Source organism: Hypanus sabinus, chromosome 9 (genome assembly GCF_030144855.1).
Source record: "Hypanus sabinus isolate sHypSab1 chromosome 9, sHypSab1.hap1, whole genome shotgun sequence".
Lineage (NCBI taxonomy): Eukaryota > Metazoa > Chordata > Chondrichthyes > Myliobatiformes > Dasyatidae > Hypanus > Hypanus sabinus.
The window spans coordinates 157157621-157177977 of NC_082714.1; the positions used below are offsets into that span (position 1 = coordinate 157157621).

The window sequence follows — 20357 nt, forward strand, 5'->3', positions numbered from 1 at the left end:
CAGTGAAAAGCTAGTCTTGCATACTGTTCATGCCAATCAAATCATTACACAGTACACAGAGTTACGAGGTAAAACTGCAACAGAATGCAGAATAAAGCGTAGAAGCTACTGAAAAAGTGCAAGTAAATGAGAAAGTGCAAAACCATAACGAGGTAGGTTGAGAGTACAAGAGTCTTATCTATTGTACAAGAGGTCTGTTCAAGTGTTTAACCTGTTGGACAACGCTTTACGGTACTTGGCGACCGAGGTTCAATCCTCACTGCTGTCTGTAAGGAATCTGTACGTTCTCCCTGTGACTGTGCGGGTTTCCTCCCACAGTCCAAAGACATACTGTTGGTAGGTTAATTGGTCATTTAAAATTGCCCAAGATTAGGCTAGGGTTAGTTTGGGAGATTGCTGGGTGGTATGGCTCAAAGGGCCAGAAGAACCTATTCTGTGCTGTAAGTAAATAAATAAATAACTTGTATGTTAAACCTGCACCTTAAATTAGGCTTTAATTTGGGTTCAGTTGTCCTCAAACCTCAGATCTAGACAACACATAATGAAAACCAGTCAGACAGCAGCAATGAGTTCCCTCAAATGAGTTGGTTTATTCTAGCCTGTTACAGTGTGCAATGGGGTGTACCTTGGGTGAGAACTCAAGGAAACATCACTGACTCAAAAAACCTCCTGCAATTTATAGTATTTGTGTCACAACAGTAACTTGCAGATTTTACAATTTCACCCTTTTCATTCTTGGATTTGGCCTTTGTTTTATCTCTGCTCCTAAATGCCTGATGATGAGAACTTGCCTTCCTTTAACAGACCACCATATCCCCCCCATTCGCTTTATACCATAAAAGATAGGAGCAGAATTAGTCCATTTGGCCCATTGAGTCTGCTCTGCCATTTTATCATGGCTGATCAAATTTTCCTCTCAGCCCGTCTCATGCCTTCTCCCCATATCCCTTCACAAGTCCTTTGCACCTGTTTTTTTGTACTCTCCTTTTCATTTCTTCTAGCAAAGTGCATAATCATACACTTCCTGACACTATTTCACCTAACATTTCTTTGCCCATTCTTCTAATCTGTCCTTCTGTAGCCTACTTCCTCAAAACTATCCATCCCTCCACTTATCTTCATATTGCCTCCAAACATTACAACAAAGCCATCAGTTCCATCATCCGAATCACTGACATATACCGTAAAGAGAATTGGTCCCAACACAGACCCTGTGGGACACCACTAGTCACCGGCAGCCAGTCAGAAAAGGCTCCCTTTATTCCCACTCTTTACCTTCTGCTAATCAGCCACTGCTTTATCCACGCTAGAATCTTTCCTGTAATTCCACAGGCTTGTTAAGCAGCTTCATGTATGGCACATTGTCAAAGGCCTTCTGATAATCCTAGTACATAATATCAACTGATTTTCTTTTGTCTATCCTGCTTGGTATTTCTTCAAAGAATTCCAACAAATTTGTCAGGCAAGATTTTCTCTTGAGGAATCATGCTGACTATGGCCAATTTTATCACGTGCCTCTAAGTACCCTGAGACTTCATCCTTAATAATCGACTCCAACATCTTCCCAACCACTAAGGTCAGACTAACTGGCTGGCAGTTTCCTTTCTTCTGCCGAGAAACAGTGCAACATTCGTAAGAGGCTGGAGGTGACAACGGATGTACGACAACTCTGGCAGTGCTTACAGGACATTACTTCCTACAAAGTGAAGCCCAATAGCATGAATGGCAGCAATGCTTCACTACCAAATGAACTCAACACCTTCTATGCCTACTTTGAAAGGGAGAATACAACTACAGCTTAGAAGATCCCTGCTGCACCTGATGACCCTGTGATCTCTGTCTCTAAGGCCAATGTTAGGCTGTTTTTAAAGAGAGTGAACCCTTGCAAGGTGGAAGGTCCTGATGGAGTACTGGTAAGGCTCTGAAAACCTGTGCCAACCAACTGGTGAGAGTATTCAAAGACATTTTCAACCTCTCACTACAATGGGCAGAAGTTTCCAGTTGTTTCAAAAAGGCAACAATTGTACCAGTGCCTAAGAAGAATAATGTGAGCTGCCTTAATGACTATCACCCAGTTGTACTCACATCAACAATGATGAAATGCTTTGAGAGGGTGGTCATGACTAGACTGAACTCCTTCCTCAGCAAGGAGCAGGACCCATTGCAATTTGCCTATCATCACAATAGGTCAACAACAGATGCAATCTCATTGGCTCTCCATGCGGCTTTAGACCAAATGAGCGACACAAACACCCATGTCAGGCTGCTGTTTATCGACTATAGCTCAGCAATTAATACCATCATTTCCACAATCCTGATTGAGAAGTTGCAGAACCTGGGCCTCTGTACCTCCCTCTGCAATTGGATCCTCGACTTCCTAACCTGAAGACCATAGCCTTGCAGATTCGTCTTAATACCTCCTCCTCATTGACAATCAACACTGGTGCACCTCAAGGGAATGTGTGCCTACTGCTCTACTCTCTATACTCATTAACTGTGTGGTTAGGCAAAGCTCAAATACCATCTATAAAGTTGCTGATGGTACAATCATTGTTGGTAGAACCTCAGGTGGTGACGAGAGGGCACACAGGAGTGAGATACGCCAACTAGTGGAGTGGAGCCACAGCAACAACCTGGCACTCAGTAAGATGAAAAAGCCGATTGTGATGAAGGAACACATACCAATCCTCATAGAGGGATCAGAAGTGGAGAGAGTGAGCAGTTTCAAGTGTTACAAACTGTAACATTTTAGAAATAAACCAACAGCAATAGATTACACCTCGGAGTCTGGTTTTAATGTTAAAACCATTATCTTTATTAGTATCTACTTATAATATAGCAACTTAACCAGGATAAACAAAAGTTATCAGTGTTATGTGTATAGTATGTGTGTGTAAATATAACTCCCAAACTATTGAGCCTGGGGGGAACAAGGCTTAGAGTCTTGAGATGGTAAAGCCAGAAAGTTCGGTTTATCCACGGAATAAATGATGGGAGAGAGATATTTGTAATCCAAGGTAAAACATAGGGAGAAGGCAATTATGTCAAACTCCACAGGTTCCACGATGGTAAATAATAAATATCAGTTGTCGAAGATCCTCTGTCAAGCCGTTCCAAATCCACGTATGAATTACCACCAGAGTGATCTGTCACAGGGATGCCATCTTCAAGGGGTTACCACATCACACACCCAGGCAGGAGTTAACTTCGAGTGGTCCCACAGGACATTCCTAAATCCACTCCTATGGATTATACAAAGTGACAGCCACACATTCGATGTGCACTGGATCGATAATCAACCCACCCTTGTGGGTATGGCAGAGTTCCAAATTCCCAGCTTCTACAAGCTTGAGCTGCTACCTTTTCCAGGTTTGCTCCTTTCTCTCTCTTCCTCTGACTCCTGACTGTGACTGTCTGTGTCCTTGTTTTAAAGGTAAACAAGCTGCGAGTCAGTCAGAACAACATTATAGTCCTGCCTCACTGAAGCGCTCTTTTAAAGTGACAGTCCACAGTAAATGAAACCTGCGGGTTCGTAACACAAGTTCCTGGGTGTCATGATCTCTGAGGATCTAACCTGGTCCCAACATATCAATGCAGTTATAAAGAAAGCAAGAAGCGGCTATACTTTATTAGGAGTTTGAAGAGATTTGGTATATCAACAAATACTCTCAAAAACTTCTACAGATGTACTGTGGAGAGCATTTTGACAGGTTGCATCATTGTCTGGTATGGGGGGGGGGGCTACTGCACAGGACTGAAAGAAGCTGCAGAGGGCTGTAAATTTAGTCGGCTCCATATTGGGTACTTGCCTACAAAGTACCCAGGACATCTTCAGGGAGTAGTGTCTCAGAAAGGCAGCATCCAGCTGAAAGGTGCCTCCAGCACCTAGGGCATACCCTTTTCTCACTGTTACCATCAGGTAGGAGGTACAGAAGCCTGAAGGCACACACTCAGCGATTCAGGAACAGTTTCTTCCGCTCTGCAATCCAATTCCTAAATGGACATTGAACCCTTGGACACTACCTTACTTTGTAAAAAAATATATAGTATTTCTATTTTTGCACGATTTTTAATCTATTCAATATATATGTATACTGTATGAAGTATACTGAATAAGATTTACTTATTTATTATTTTACATATTTTTCTTCTATATTATGTATTGCATTGAACTGCTGTTGCTAAGTTAACAAATTTCACGTCACATGCTGGTGATAATAAACCTGAATCTGATTCTCTATCACTTCTTGAAGAGTGGAGTGACATCTGCAATCTTCAAGTCTTCCAGAACAATTCCAGAATCTAGTCATTCTTGAAAGATCATTACTAATGCCTCCATGATCTCTTCAGCCACCTCTTTCAGAGCTCTGGGGTTTACACCATCTGGTCCAGGTGACTTATCTACCTATCTTCAGATCTTTCAGTTTCCAAAGAACTGTCTCTCTAGCATAACCTCTCACACTTCATGACTCCTGACACCTGGAACTTCCACCATACTGCTAGTATCTTCCACAGTGAAGACAGATGCAAAATACTTATTCAGTTTGTCCGCCATTTTATTGTCCCTCATTACTAACTCTCCAGTATCGTTTGCCAGCAGTCCGACATCCACGCTTGCCTCTCTTTTACACTTTAAATATCTGAAAAGAACTTTTGGTATCCTCTTAAATATTATTGGCTAGCTTACTTTCGTATTCCATCTTTACCTTAATGACTTTTGTAGTTGCTTATGTTGGTCTTTAAAACATTCCCAATCCTTTAACTTCTCACTGTTTTGCTCTATTTTATGCCCTCTCTTTGGCTTTTATGTTGGCTTTGACTTTAGTTAGCCAGTTGTGTCATCTTTCCTTTAGAATACTTCTTCCTCTTGGGGATGTATTATCCTGTGTCTCCTGAATTGCTTCCAGAAATTCCAGCCATTACTGCTCTGCTGCCATCCCTGCCAGTGTTCTTTTCTAATCAATTCTGGCCAACTCCTCTCTCACGCCTCTAATTCCCTTTACTCTACTGGAATACTGATACCTCTGACTTTAGCTTCTCCTCAAATTTTGGAGTGAATTATGATCACGACCCCAAGTGTTCTTTTACCTTAAGCTCTCTAATCAATTCTGGTTCATTGCACAACACCCAATCCAGAACAGCTGATCCTCTGGATGGCTGAACTGAGTGGTTCTAATTTATGGCTTGTTTTTCTGTCATGACTCAGCCTCTCTCACAATCAGTTCTGTTTAAACTGTCTTCCAGCTTCCATTTGTTTATCTCTGGTCTTGCTAGCTCTGCCTTGTAATCTGAACACCTGGCTGCTGCTGCTTCTTTCAAATATCATTCTGCTACAATTTAAACCAGTGATTTACATGTTGATGGCATGTTTTTGGCCCGATTGAGTAACCTGCTGCTTTGCTGTCTCCGAGGGAGTCCGGTGAGATTTCGAGCAACCGAAAAGCCTGGAGACAGGGGGCGAGCCCACGATCAACTCCATTTCTTGTCGATCTCACCAATTCAAGGAAGATTGAAACATCAAGTTGAGCAAGTGTTCAGCATAGTCTACCAGCCTCTCGCTCGCAGCTGCCGGAGGCAGGCATCTGCATGTGATGGCCTCTTCCCCCCCACCGTTCACTGCTATTGAAGGGAGGCCACTGCATTCAAACTGTCTCTCTTCCCTTCGATGCTGTCGGAGGATGGTACCGAAGTTTTCTTTAGCACTATATTGAGCGATTTTGATCAGGGCAGACTGGCTCTGCAGCCCAAAGTCAACGATCGACACAGCACTAAATTGAAATGAATTAAATTGAACAGGCAACATAGATGCCGCCTGTTCAGCATTTTGTCTGTGTTGCTTGAACATTCCTAGAATGTTTCAATGGCTTTGTGCTTTGTGGTTCATTTGGTGTTAGCAGAATCATCTGAAGCTTAATGGTGAACCTGAGGAGGGCTAAGGCACCGGTGACCCCCGTTTCCATCCAAGGGGTCAGTGTGGACATGGTGAAGGATTACAAATACCTGGGGATACAAATTGACAATAAACTGGACAGGTCAAAGAACACTGAGGCTGTCTACAAGAAGGGTCAGAGCCTTCTCTATTTCCTGAGGAGACTGAGGTTCTTTAACATCTGCTGGACGATGCTGAGGATGTTCTATGAGTTTGTGGTGGCCAGCGCTATCATGTTTTCTGTTGTGTGCTGGGGCAGCAGGCTGAGGGTAGCAGACATCAACAGAATCAACAAACTCATTTGTAAGGCCAGTGATGTTGTGGGGGTGGCACTGGACTCTCTGACGGTGGTGTCTGTAAAGAGGATGCTGTCCATGTTGCATGCCATCTTGGACAATGACTCCCATCCACTCCATAATGTACTGGTTAGGCACAGGAGTACATTCAGCCAGAGACTCATTCCACCGAGATGCAACTCTGAGCGTCATAGGAAGTCATTCCTGCCTGTGGCCATCAACTCCTTCCTTGGAGTGTCAGACACCCTGAGCCAATAGGCTGGTCCTGGACTTATTTCCACTTGGCATAATTAACTTATTATTATTTATGGCTTTATATTGCTATATTTCTACACTATTCTTGGTTGGTGTGACTGTAACGAAACCCACTTTCCCTCGGGATCAATAAAGTATGTCTGTCTGATGTTTTACATTCTATGTTATTTCACTTGTTGGGTGTTTGTTGTTTTCTTTTGAGGGGTTTCATAGTGTTTGTTTTGTGGCTGTCTGCAGGAAGACAAATCTCAGGGTTGTGTACTGTATACACTTTGAATCTTTGATCTAAGTACTATCCTGTTTCTCTTAAATGACCTTCAAGCCACCTCCATGAATAGTGTATTTTCCCATTATCCATTTCTAATTTGTATGACACTTAAAGGTTAGCTTTCATTGTTACATATAGATCATAGCTCAAAACGTACAGTGAAATGCACTGTTTGTAACAACGTCCAACAACACAAAGATGTGCTGGGGGCTGTGCGCAAGTGCTGCTACACTTCTGGCACCAGCATAGCAAGCCACACAGCTCATTAATCCTAACCTGTACATCTTTTGGAATGTGGGAGGAAACCGGAGCAGCTAGAGGAAACCCACACGGTCAAGGGGAAAATGTATAAACTCCTTACAGGCAGCTGCAGAAACGGAACCCTGATACAGTGATTACTAGCGCTGCAAGGCAATGCCGCTAACTGCTATGCTAACATGCAGACCTTAAGTTCAAAGTATTACAATTTCCCCCCCAATTTTCTTATAATTCCTGGAGATTCCTTCTTAAAAGCCTGAAAGATGTTCCCATAAATGTTTAAATGATGCTAATGCCAATGACACTGCTGCAAGCAAGCTTTTCATTACACTTATGCATATGCATACTTATTTATGTACATAAACTGCTTTGATTCTGGAATTCGGTCAATAGTCTTTGGATGAAACCATTAACTGTTATTCTGTCACTGCACTTGAAGGTCCTGTACAGAGCCTGAATGTGATCTATTCTTACACAGTTAAAAACTGAGTCTCAAATCACATTTCAAAAAGTTGGTGCAAACACTTAGCCTCTGCATAAACTATCTGGGACATGTTCTTTTCTCATTATTGAGATAAGGGAGGGAGTACAGGAGCCTGCTCAGCAAACCTCACCACCCAGCAACCCACCTAGTTAATCTGACTCTAATCACAGCACAGTTTACAATTCACCTACCAACAGGTACATCTTTGGAAACATGGGAGGAAACCCATGCATTTATTGGGAAGGAATGGGCAAATTCCTTAAAGATGACATTGGGATTGAACTCCAAATTCTGATGCCCTGAGCTGTAGTAGCCTCATGCTGACTGTTAACACTACGGCATACTGTTCCTCATTTTTTTTAGAAACAGCTTCTTCCTCTCTGCAATCAGATTTCTGAATGGTCCATGTTACTACCTTGTTATTGCATTTGGTTATTTAGTTTTCTTACTTATAGTACATTTTGTCTTTGCACTGTACAACTGCCACAAAACAACACATTTCAAATTTAATAATCAGTGATAATAACTCTGATTCTGAAAACTATACATCAGTTTTTCCACTAAAAATGATTGCATAATGTTAAGAGAACATGACAAATATGATATTTACCTCTGACTTCATTGCACTGGTTTGGAAGAAGTGAAATTCCAGTGTGTTTACACCCAACTTCAATGCCTTTGTCAGTATAGAGCCTGATGGTGAATGTTATCAACAGAAAGATTGTAACAGGCTAGTTAGTCTGAAGTGTGAATCACGCATGGACTTGGCAAGTTAGAGAAAAGTTGCTCAACTAGTTGGTTGTCAGCTACATCAATCTTCAATTTAAAACTTGAGCCCTATTCATGAAAGAAGGGAGGTTTGCTGGTGCTACTCCTGAGCGTTTAAACTTGCAAGGCAAGGACACAAGAGTCAGAATGACCGTGCAACAGGTAGGGAGTTGAAAGCAGACAATAGTACAGACAAGTCCAGTGAGAAGAACAGGTAGAGAAAGGAAAGGGGAGCACAAATACATGCTAACAGCCTCATGGTAACACAGATGAGCTGTGAGTCTAGATCAGAACGTGGGACAATGTAATCACAGAAACGAGGTTAAGGGAAGGGCTGATTTAGACACCACTGTCATTGGCTGAATCAAAGATGACAAATCAATATATAGCAAGGAACCTGGGAGCAGTCTAACTCTGATTCCATGAAGTGTCAGAATTAGGTTTACTATCACTGACCTATTTGAATTTTGCTGCAGTACAGTGCAATAAATAAAAAAGTCACAATTTGTTACAAAAGATATATATAAATAAATCAACACTGAATAGTGGGGAAAAAAAATCAAAATAATTAGGGAGTGCTCATAGATAGTTCAGTAATCAAATGGCAGAGGGAAAGAAACTGTTCCTAAAGCAGAAAAGGTAGATTTTCATCTATTAAGTGAAATTTGGATAAGTACTTCAATGGGAGAGGTATGGAAGGCGATGGATCACATGTGGGTCGATTGGATTAGGCAGAACAACAGTTCAGCAGGGCGAAGGGCGCACCTGAGCTCAAAGGCTCAATAACTCTAAAATGGTGCGAGTGTCCCCTCAGGCTCTTGTACCTCTTCCCTGAAGGTAGCAACAGAACTCACCTTCATGAAGCACCACCTTTTGAAGATGACCTCAATAGTGAAGAGGATTCTGCCCATGATGGAGCTGGCTGAGTTTACAACCCTCTGTAGTTTTTTAAAATTATCTGCATCGTAGTCTCCATACTGTACCAGATGGCAATGTACCCAGTCAGGTTGGACTCCACCGTACATCTGTAGAAATTTGCTGGGGCATATAAAACATATAGAATAGTACAGCATATTACAGGCCCTTCAGCCCACAATGTTGTGCTGACCCTCAAACCCTGCCTCACGTATAACCTCCCCCCACCTTAAATTCCTCCATATACTTGTCTAGTAGTCTCTTAAACTTCACTAGTGTGTCTGCCTCCACCACTGACTCAGGCAGTGCATCCCACGCACCAACCACTCTCTGAGTGAAAAACCTTCCTCTAATATCTCCCTTGAACTTCCCTCCCCTTAACTTAAAGCCATGTCCTCTTGTACTGAGCAGTGGTGCCCGGGAGAAGAGGTGCTGGCTGTCCACACTATCTATTCCTCTTAATATATTGTACACCTCTATCATGTCTCCTCTCATCCTCCTTCTCTCCAAAGAGTAACGCCCTAGCTCCCTTAATCTCTGATCACAATCCATACTCTCTAAACCAGGCAGCATCCTGGTAAATCTCCTCTGTACCCTTTCCAATGCTTCCACATCCTTCCTATACTGAGGCGACCAGAACTGGACACAGTACTCCAAGTGTGGCCTAACTAGAGTTTTATAGAGCTGCATCATTACATCGCGTCTCTTAAACTCTATCCCTCGACTTACAAAAGCCCACACCCCATATGCTTTCTTAACTACCCTATCTACCTGTGAGGCAACTTTCAGGGATCTGTGGACATGTACCCCCAGATCCCTCTGCTCCTCCACACTACCAAGTATCCTGCCATTTACTTTGTACTCTGCCTTGGAGTTTGTCCTTCCAAAGTGTAACACCTCACACTTCTCCAGGTTGAACTCCATCTGCCACTGCTCAGCCCACTTCTGCATCCTATCAATGTCTCTTTGCAATCTTCAACAATCCTCTACACTATCTACAACACCAACAACCTTTGTGTCATCTGCAAACTTGCCAACCCACCCTTCTACCCCCACATCCAGGTCGTTAATAAAAATCATGAAAAGTAGAGGTCCCAGAACAGATCCTTGTGGGACACCACTAGTCACAACCCTCCAATCTGAATGTACTCCCTCCACCACAACCCTCTGCCTTCTGCAGGCAAGCCAATTCTGAATCCATCTGGCCAAACTTCCCTGGATCCCATGCTTTCTGACTTTCTGAATAAGTCAGAATAACCTTGTCAAATGCCTTACTAAAATCCATGTAGATCACATCTAATGCACTACCCTCATCTACGTGCCTGGTCACCTCCTCAATCAGGCTTGTTAGGCACGATCTGCCCTTCACAAAGCCATGCTGACTGTCCCTGATCAGACCATGATTCTCTAAATGCACAATAGATCCTATCTCTAAGAATCTCTTCCAACAGCTTTCCAACCACAGCCGTAAGGCTCACTGGTCTATAATTACCCGGACTATCCCTACTACCTTTTTTGAACAAGGGGACAACATTCGCTTCCCTCCAATCCTCTGGTACCATTCCTGTGAACAATGAGGACATAAAGTTCCTAGCCAGAGGCTCAGCAATCTCTTCCCTTGCCTCGTGGAGCAGCCTGGGGAATATTCCGCCAGGCCCCAGGGACTTACCCATCCTAATGTATTTTAACAACTCCAACACCTCCTCTCCCTTAATATCAACATGCTCCAGAACATCAACCTCACTCATATTGTCCTCACTGTCTTCAAGTTCCCTCTCATTGGTGAATACTGAAGAGAAGTATTCATTGAGGACCTCACTCACTTCCACAGCCTCCAGGCACATCTTCCCACTTTTATCTCTAATCGGTCCTACCTTTACTCCTGTCATCCTTTTGTTCTTCACATAATTGAAGAATGCCTTGGGGTTTTCCTTTACCCTACTCCCCAAGGCCTTCTCATGACCCTTTCTTGCTCTTCTCAGCCCCTTCTTCTTTCTTGCTACCCTATATTCCTCAATAGACCCATCTGATCCTTGCTTCCTAAACCTCATGTATGTTGCCTTCTTCCACCTGACTAGATTTTCCACTTCATTTGTCACCCATGGTTCCTTCACCCTACCATTCTTTATCTTCCTCACCGGGACAAATTTATCCCTAACATCCTGTAAGATATCCCTAAACATCGACCACATGGCCATAGTACACTTCCCTGCAAAAACATGAATTGATGAAAGTGACGGGAGGTGGAATTCTCCAAGTATAATTTTAAGAAAACCAGATTAAGGGGCAAACAAGAGAAAATCTACAGCTGCTGGAAATCTGAGCAACACACCCAAAATGCTGGAGGAACCGGAGGAGGTGGGGCTACAGCACAGGATCCAAATAAACTTCAGAGAGTTGCAAACTTAATCAGCTCCATTAGCCTCCGGAGTATCCAGGATATCTTCAAGGAGCAATGCCTCAAAAAGGTAGCGCCCATCACCCAGGAAGTGCCCTCTTCTCTTTGCTACCACCAGGAAGGAGGTACAGGAGTCTGAAGGCACACTCTCAGCGATTCAGCATTCTCTGAATGAACACTGCACCATAATCACTACCTCACTACTTTTTTAAAATCCTATTTTTGCACTACTTATTTAATTTAACCATTTATATATATGCTTACTGTAATTAAGGGTATTTTCTATTACTATGTATTGATTGTATTGTACTGTTGCCGGAAAGACAAATGTCATGACGTATGCCGATAAATTTAAACTCAACCCTGATTCTCTTGCAGACATTTACAGGGATATAAAGTAGTACAACAGAACTTATGAAAACTATATACAAGTAATAAATAACAAAAGACGACAAATTATGGAAATAAAAACATATAATACTGCAAACGTGACTCCTTAAAAGTGAGACCATAGAGTTCAGAGTTGGGGTGAGTGAAGTTATCCACGCCGGTTTAGGAGCCTGATGGCTGTAAGTTTACAACTATTACTGAACAGGACCCAATGCTCCTGTCTCCTTCTGTCGATGGTAGTAGAGAGAAGATACCATGGCTTGGATGGCGGGGAACTGAATTCACGTCATGCAAGTCAGCGATAATGATTTTGATTCTAAGATTACTAATATGACCCTATGACTGATGGCCTGCAGGCCGGGTACTCCATAGTGACCGGGTTCCAATCCCCATCCGTGAATTACTCCCCACAGAACATCGACAGACCCGCCACAACTCCAGGGCTGATCGCGAACTTTGCACTATTGGAGTTACGGTTCGGGTTCAATCTCCGCGCCTCTCCAGTCACACAGGCACTGTTCTGTCAGCGGGCGCCGCAAATGTTACAAAGCAGCCTACATATTTGCAAACGGTTACCTCGCTTTCCGACTTTTGGGGCAGAGATAGGGTGGGCAATCTGCTGTGCACCGGGCTCCCGCTGGCAGACATCGCTCCCCTCACCAAGTCAGGCCAAACCACGAGCCTGCCTCCCTCTTCCTCCCGCTGATTGACAGCTCCCCCAGCCACTGACTCCGGCCGGAGAGGAGGCGGGACCGCGCCGTTTCCCCTTTCTCCTCGTCCGCCCGACACACGCCGCGCTCCGGTTGCCAGGGTGATGGTGCGGCCAAGTCAGAAAAAGGGGCGGGGCGGCCTTGCCGGCGGGGTCACGTGATCCAGCCAACACGTCAAGTCGGAAGTTGGGGAGAGTTATTAGATCCTGGTGGTCGTGAAAGCGGGAAATAAAAGACAAAACAGAAATAAATTCAGAAAATGTTAAAGTTTAATGGTCACTTAGCCATACATGAATACCTATGAATACAACCGAACGAAACAGCGTTACTCCGGGGCCAAGTGCAAAACGCGGTACCAGCAGTCAAACATAGCACAAGACAAATATAGTGTAGAACGCAGAAAAGGTAGCAAGCATGTATAAGACAGCAGTAGCATTCTGGAAATATGTCTTTCTTGTATGTATACTACCTGGGCTGTTGAATATTTCCAGAATTCTCTGTTTCTCCAGAATCAGAATCAGGTTTATTATAACAGGCATGTGTCATGAAATTCGTTTACTTAGCAGCAGCAGTTCAATGCAATACATTATATAGAAAAAAATAAATCAATCAATTACAGTATATGTATATTGAATAGATTAAAATCATGCAGAAACAGAATAATATATATTAAAAAAGAGTGTGCTAGTGTTCATGGGTTCAAGGTCCATTTAGGAATCAGATGGCAGAGGGGAAGAAGCTGTTCCTGAATCACTGAGTGTGTGCCTTCAGGCTTCTGTACCTCCTACCTGATGGTAACAGTGAGAAATGGGCATGCTCTGGGTGCTGGGGGTACTTAATAATGGACGCTGCCTTTCTGAGATTCCATTCCTTGAAGTTGTCCTGGGTACTTTGTAAGCAAGTACCCAAGATGGAGCTGACTTGATTTACAACCCTTTGCAGCTTCTTTCAGCCCTGTGCAGTGCCCCTCCATACCAGACAGTGATGCAGCCTGTCAGAATACTCTCCATGGTACAACAAAAGAAGTTTTTCAGTGTATTTGTTGATAAACCAAATCTCTTCAAACTCCTAATTAAATATAGTTGCTGTCTGGCCTTCTTTATAGCTGCGTCAATATGTTGGGACCAGATTAGAAACTCAGAGATCTTGACATCCAGGAATTTGAAACTGCTCACTCTCTCCACTTCTGATCCCTCTATGAGGATTGATATGTGTTCCCTTGTCTTACCGTTCCTGAAGTCCACAATCAGCTCTTTCGTCTTACTGATGTTGAGTGCAAAGTTGTTGCTGCGACAGCACTCTACAGTTGGCATATCTCATTCCTGTACGCTCTCTCAACTCCATCTGAGATTCTACTAACGATGAAGTGGGCACACACATCCCTGAGTTGCACCAGTGTTGATCGTCAGCAAGGAGGATATGTTATCATCAATCTGCACAGATTGTGGTCTTCTGCTGAGGAAGTCAAGGATCCAATTGCAGAGGGAGGTACAGAGGCCCAGGTTCTGCAACTTCTCAATCAGGATTGTGGGAATGATGGTATACAACACTGAACTATAGTCCATGAACAATATCTTGACAGAGGTGTTTGTATTGTCCAGGTGATCTAAGGCCGTGTGGAGAGCCACTGAGATTGCATCTGCCATTGACCTATTGTGCCAATAGGCAAATTGCAGTGGGTCCAGGTCCTTGCTGAGGCAGGAGTTCAGCCTAGTCATAAGCAACCTCTCAAAGCATTTCATCACTGTCGATGTGACCGGGCAATAGTCATTAAGGTAGCTCACATTATTCTTCTCAGGCACAGGCATAATTGTTGCTTTTTTGAAACAAGTGGGAACCTCTGACCATAGCATTGAGAGGTTGAAAATGTCCTTGAATACTCTTGCCAGTTGGTTGGCACAAATTTTCAGAACCTTACCAGGTACTCCATTGGGACCTTCTGCCTTGCGAGGGTTCACCCTTTTTAAAGACAGCTTAATGTCGGCCTCTGAGAAAGAGGTCATAGAGTCGCCAGGTGCAGCAGGGATCTTCACAGCTGTAGTTATATTCTCCCTGTCAAAGTAGGCATTGAGTTCATCTGGTAGTGAAGCATCGCTGCCGTTTATGCTATCGGGTTTTGCTTTGTAGGAAGTAATAACTTGCAAGTCCTGCCAGAGTTGTTGTGCATCCGACATCACCTCCAACCTTGCCCTTGTTTCTTTGCCCTTGAAATAGCCCTCTGCAAGTCATGCCTGGTTTTCCATTACAGACCTGGGTCACCAGACTTGAATTCCACTGATCTAGCCTTCAGCAGATGACATACCTCCTGGTTCATCCACGGCTTTTGGTTTGGGAATGTACAGCAAGACTTTGTAGGCACACTCTCATCCACACAGGTTTTAATGAAGTTTGTAACAACTGCAGCATACTCATCCAGATCCGAAGATGAATCCCTGAATACAGTCCAGTCCACCGATTCAAAGCAGTCCTGTAGGTGTTCCTGTGCTTCCCTTGTCCGTACCTTCTTGGTCCTGACTACTGGTGCTGCAATCTTCAGTCTCTGCCTATACTTAGGGAGTAGAAGTACAGCCAGGTGATCAGACTTCCTGAAGTGAGGGCGTGGAATAGCACGGTAGGCATTCTTAATGGTGGTGTAACAGTGGTCCACCACTGTTGTTTCCTCTAGTATTGCAAGTGATCCGTTGATGGTAATTGTTTAGTGACTTTTTCAGACTGGCCTGGTTAAAATCCCCCAAAACAATGGTGAAGGCGTTAGGTATATTTCACTTAAGCCAAGCGCTATAGTTATTTGTGTCTAGAACCAGCTGGTGGCAGCGGAAAACATCACCAATTGAATGTCGAATGCAAGAAAATCTGCAGATGCTGGAAATCCAAATCAACACCCACAAAATGCTGGAGGAACTCAGCAGGCCAGGCAACATCTATGGAAAAGAGTAAACAGTTGACATTCCAGGCTAAGATGCTTCATCAGGTCTGGACAGGATTATAGAAATCTACAGCACATTATAGGCCCTTCATCCCACAATGTTATGCCAACCCATGTAACCTAATCTAGAACCTGCCTAGAATTACCCTATGGCATAGTCCTCTATTTTTCTAAGCTCAAAACAGTACTCCAAGTGGGGTCTAACTAAGGTCTAATATAGTTTTAACATTACCTCACGGCTCTTGAACTCAACCCCACGGTCGATGAAGGCCATCACACCATACGCCTTCTTAACGATACTGTCAACACGCAGCAACTTAGAGTGTCCTATGGACACAGACCCTAAGATCGCTTTGATCCTCCACACTGCCAAGACATTAAATTCTGTCTTCAAATTTGACCTAGCAAATGAACTACTTCACACTTATCTGGTTTAAACTCCATCTGCCAGTTCTGCATCCCATCAATGTCACAATGTAACCTCTGACAACCCTCAAGACTATCCACAACATCCCCAATTTTGTGTCACCAGCAAGCTTACTAACCCACCCTTCTACTTCCTCATCCAGGTCATTTATTAAAAAAAATCACAAAGAGGACGGGTCCCAGAACAGATCCCTGTGGAACACCACTGGTCACCAACCACCATTCAGAATACCAACCATCTACAACCACGCTTTGTCTTCTGTGGGCAAGGCAAGCAAGGTCTCCTTGGATTCCATGACTCAGTACTTTCTGAGTGAGCCTCACATGGGGAATCTTATTAAATGTCTTACTGAAATACACATCCTTACTACATCCACTGTTTTTCCTTCATCTATGTGTTTTGTTACATCCTCAAAGAATTCACTTAGGCTTGTCAGGCATGATCTGCTCTTGACAAAGTCATGTTGACTATCTGTAATCAGATTACCTCTTTCCAAATGCTCAAATATCCGACCTCTCAGGATCTTCTCCATCAACTTGCCGACTGCTGAAGTAAGACTCTCTGGTCTATAATTTCCAGGATTACCTTATTCCCTTTCTTGAACAAAGGAACAACATTTGCAAGCTTCCAATCCTCTAGTGCTTCTCCCGTCCCTATTGATGATGCAAGTATCATCACCAGAGGCACAGCAATCTTCTCCCTCACTTCCCACAGTAGCCCGAGTTATATCTCATCCGGTCCCAGCAACTTATCTAACTTAATACCATTCAACAGCTCCTCTTTCTTAATGTCTATGCACTCAAGAGTTTCAGTCTGCAGTTAGTCATCAATTGCCAAGGTCTTTTTCAGTGCTGAATACTGAAGCAAAGTATTCATTAGGTACCTCTGTTACCTCCTTCATCTCCATGCACATTTCCAATATTGCACCTGATTAGTCCTATTCTTACACAGCCCATCAGCTTGCTCTTCACATACTTGTAGGATGACTTGCAGTTTTCCTTAATCCTGCTCACCAAAGCCTTCTCATGGCCCTTTCTAGCTCTCCTAATTTCATTCTTGAGTTCCTTCCTGACAGCCTTGTAATTTTCTGGAGGTGTAACAGTACCTAGTTTCTCAAAGCTTTCATACACTTTTGTTTTCTTCTTGATCTTAACTAGATTTTCCACATCCTTTGTACACCATGAGTCTTTTACTCTACCATCTGTTCCCTGCCTTAATGGAACATACCTATGTAGAACACTATGCAAGTGTTCCCTGAACATATGCCACATTTCTGCCGTGCATTTTCATGAGAACATCTGCTCCCAATTTATGTTCCCAAGTTCCTGCCTAATAGCCTCATATTTCCCCCTACCCCCATTAAAACTTTTCCCAAATTGTCTGCTCCTATCCCTCTCCAGTACTATGGTAAAGGAGATAGAGTTGATCACTGCCTCCAAAAAGAGATATAACACCTGACCAGGTTCATTTCCCAAAACCAGATCAAGTACAGCCTCTCCTCTAGTTGGCTTATCTACATGTTGTATCAGGAAACCTTCCTGAACACACTTAACAAACTGTACTCCATTTAAACCCCTTGCTCTAAGGAGATCCCAGTTAATATCAGGAATATTAAGATCACAACAACCCTATTATTATTGCACCATTCCAGAATCTGCCTCCCTATCTGCTCTGCTACTATTGAGGGGTCTATAAAAAACACCCAGTAAAGTTAGGAAGGGGAGAAGTCAGAATTAGAAGGTGGGGGGGGGGGGAGAAAGAAGAAGTACAAGGTGGCAGGTGAAAGCTGAAACCAGGAGAGGGGAGAGAGTGAAATAAAGAGCTGGGAAGCTGTTGGGTGAAAGATAAAGGGCTGGAGAAGGGGGAATCTGAAAGGAGAGGGCAGAAGTCCATGGAAGAAAGGGAAGGGGGAGGAGCATGAGAGGGAGGTGATGGGCAGGGAAGGGGAGATAATTGGATGTTGACTTGAAGGGCCTTCTTCTGCAGTGGTATGTGGAGATGGTATTTGTATCCAAAGCATGGCAGCGCCTCTATGTCCTCAGGAGTGTGCGAAGATTCAGCATGACATCATAAATGTTGACAAATTTCTATATGTGTGGTGGAGAATAAATTGGCTGCCTGCAGCACAGCCTGGTATGGAAACGTCAATGCCCTTGAATAGAAAATCCTTCAAAAAGTAGAGGATTGGGCCCAGTCCATCACGAGTAAAGCTGTCCCCATCAATGAGCAATTGTATACCAAGCATTGTTGCAAGAAAGCAGCATCCATTATTAAGAACCCCCACAATCCAGGTCATGCTTTTTTCTTGCTGCTGCCATCAGGAAGAAGGTACAGGAGCCTCAGGACCCACACCAGCAGCTTGTTACTTCTCAACCATCAGGCTCTTGAACCAAAGGGAATAACTTCACTCAACTTAATTTGCCCCATCACTGAACTGTTTCCACAGCCTATGGACTCACTTTCAAGAACTCTTCACCTCATGCTCTCAGTATTTATTGCTTATTTATTTATTTATTTATTTATTTATTTATTTATTAATATTTTATCTTTTTTATATTTGCTCAGTTTGTTGTCTTTGCCCATTATCAAAATAAACAATTATATCACAATAAGCCAGTTACCATGTCCATGCAAACTGAAGATGGGCTGTATGTTTAACCCATTTCCCTGCTCTCACTCCATAGCCCTGAGTGATGATCTACATAAGGATTTCTTGCTCCACCAGTCTTTGAAGCATTAAGTTGCAATCAGACCCAAGTTTCTGTCTGTCTGGAGTTTGCACACTCCACTCCACCTGAGAACATGCAGTTTTTCTATGGGTTTCTCCCATATCCCAGAGACAAGTTGGCTTATTGTCCACTGTAAGTTGCCTCTGCTGTTTGTGGTAAGCAAGAGGGTCAAGAGATTAATCCACAAGTGAGAGAGAATACAGGGAAATAGGTGAGGGGGCTGAAAGGAATGCACTGAGAGCCAGTATTCCCGCTGTTGTCTGTAAGGAGTTTGTACATTCTCCCTGTAACCGTGTGGGTTTCCTCCAGGTTCTCTGGTTTCCTCCCAGACTCCAATGAGGTACTGATAGGTTAATTGCTGAGTGTAAGTTGCCCCATGATCAGGCGATGGTTAAATCAGGGGTTTCTGGGTGGCATGTTTCGAAGGGCCGGAAGTACCTGTTCCATGCGTTATCTCAACCACGCAATCAGTCAATACATAAATAAATTCAATGAGCTGAATGACCATCTATATCATAAGAAAATACAAAATGTGAGTACCAGAACCCCACCGTACGTGGGTTTCAGTCACCCTATAGAGGCTATACTCTGTCACAAGGGAATGCTGATGCTAGAATCTGAAGGAACTCAGTGGGGATTTGATCTAAAACATCAACACATCCTTCCCACCCTCCAACCACCTCCTACAGATGCTACTCAGCCTCCAGCCTGTCATTCATTTCTCTTTCTACTGAGCGTGGTTCTCTTTATTCAGAGATTTCTTTCCCAACTTTTTGGTGATTTTCAAGATTCAGGAGTATTTATCGTCCTTCTTCAACACATGAGTGTAAAGGAGCCCAACTTATCGATGCAATTACAAAGAAGACATGTCAGCAGTTATATTTCACAAGGATTTTGAGGAGATTTGGTATGTCACTAAAGCTCCAGTAATTTTCTATAGATGTGCCACGAAAGCATTCTAACTGGTGACTTCACTGTCTGGTAAGGTGGGTCTCTGTGCAGGATCAGAAAAAGCTGCAGGAAGTTGTAAACTTATCCCGTTCCATTGTGGGCCCCAGCTTCAAGGACATCTTAAAAAAGTGATGCCTCAGATAGGCGGCATCCGTTATTCAGGTTCCCATCACCCAGGACATGCCCTCTTCCTATTACTACCTGCAGAGAGGTTTCAAGAACTTGAAGACACACACTCAACATTTTAGGAACAGACTTTTCCCCTCCATTATCAGATTTCTGAATGGTCCATGAACCCATAAACACTACTTCACTACTTTAGTAATTTCTAATTGTAATTTATAGTATTTTTACTTATTACACTGTACTGCTTAATGAGATATGTCAATGATAATAAACCTGATTCTGATTCCGATGGAGAATTATTGTTACTCTGGATCTGACGCAGTGCAAAAAAAAACCCCAAATAAGTGTAAAAACACAATAAATGTAAATATAAAAGCAATCCTATAACACAATGAGTGTTGCAATAAGTGCCAGATGTGGATGTAATGGTGGTGGGGTGGGTTCATGGGTGGAGACGTTGATCAGCCTGTCAGCGTGGGGGAAGTAACTCTTGTTGAATCTAGTGGTCCTGGTGTGGGTGCTGCGCA

At 43.3% G+C, this 20357-nt stretch overlaps 1 protein-coding gene across 2 annotated transcripts in view; it reads right to left on the bottom strand.

The window, feature by feature from the left end:
• Positions 1–12742, bottom strand: part of gss (glutathione synthetase) — a 112535-nt gene extending 99793 nt beyond the window's left edge. Inside the window, exon 1 of one of the 2 annotated variants that reach the window (XM_059980919.1) lies at positions 12538–12742. In XM_059980919.1, the coding sequence (XP_059836902.1) occupies positions 12538–12609 (72 nt within the window). In that variant the 5' untranslated portion in view covers positions 12610–12742. The remainder of the gene's footprint in view (positions 1–12537) is intronic. The other variant, XM_059980918.1, reaches the window with a different exon arrangement.
• Between the last annotated feature and the right edge of the window lie 7615 nt (positions 12743–20357).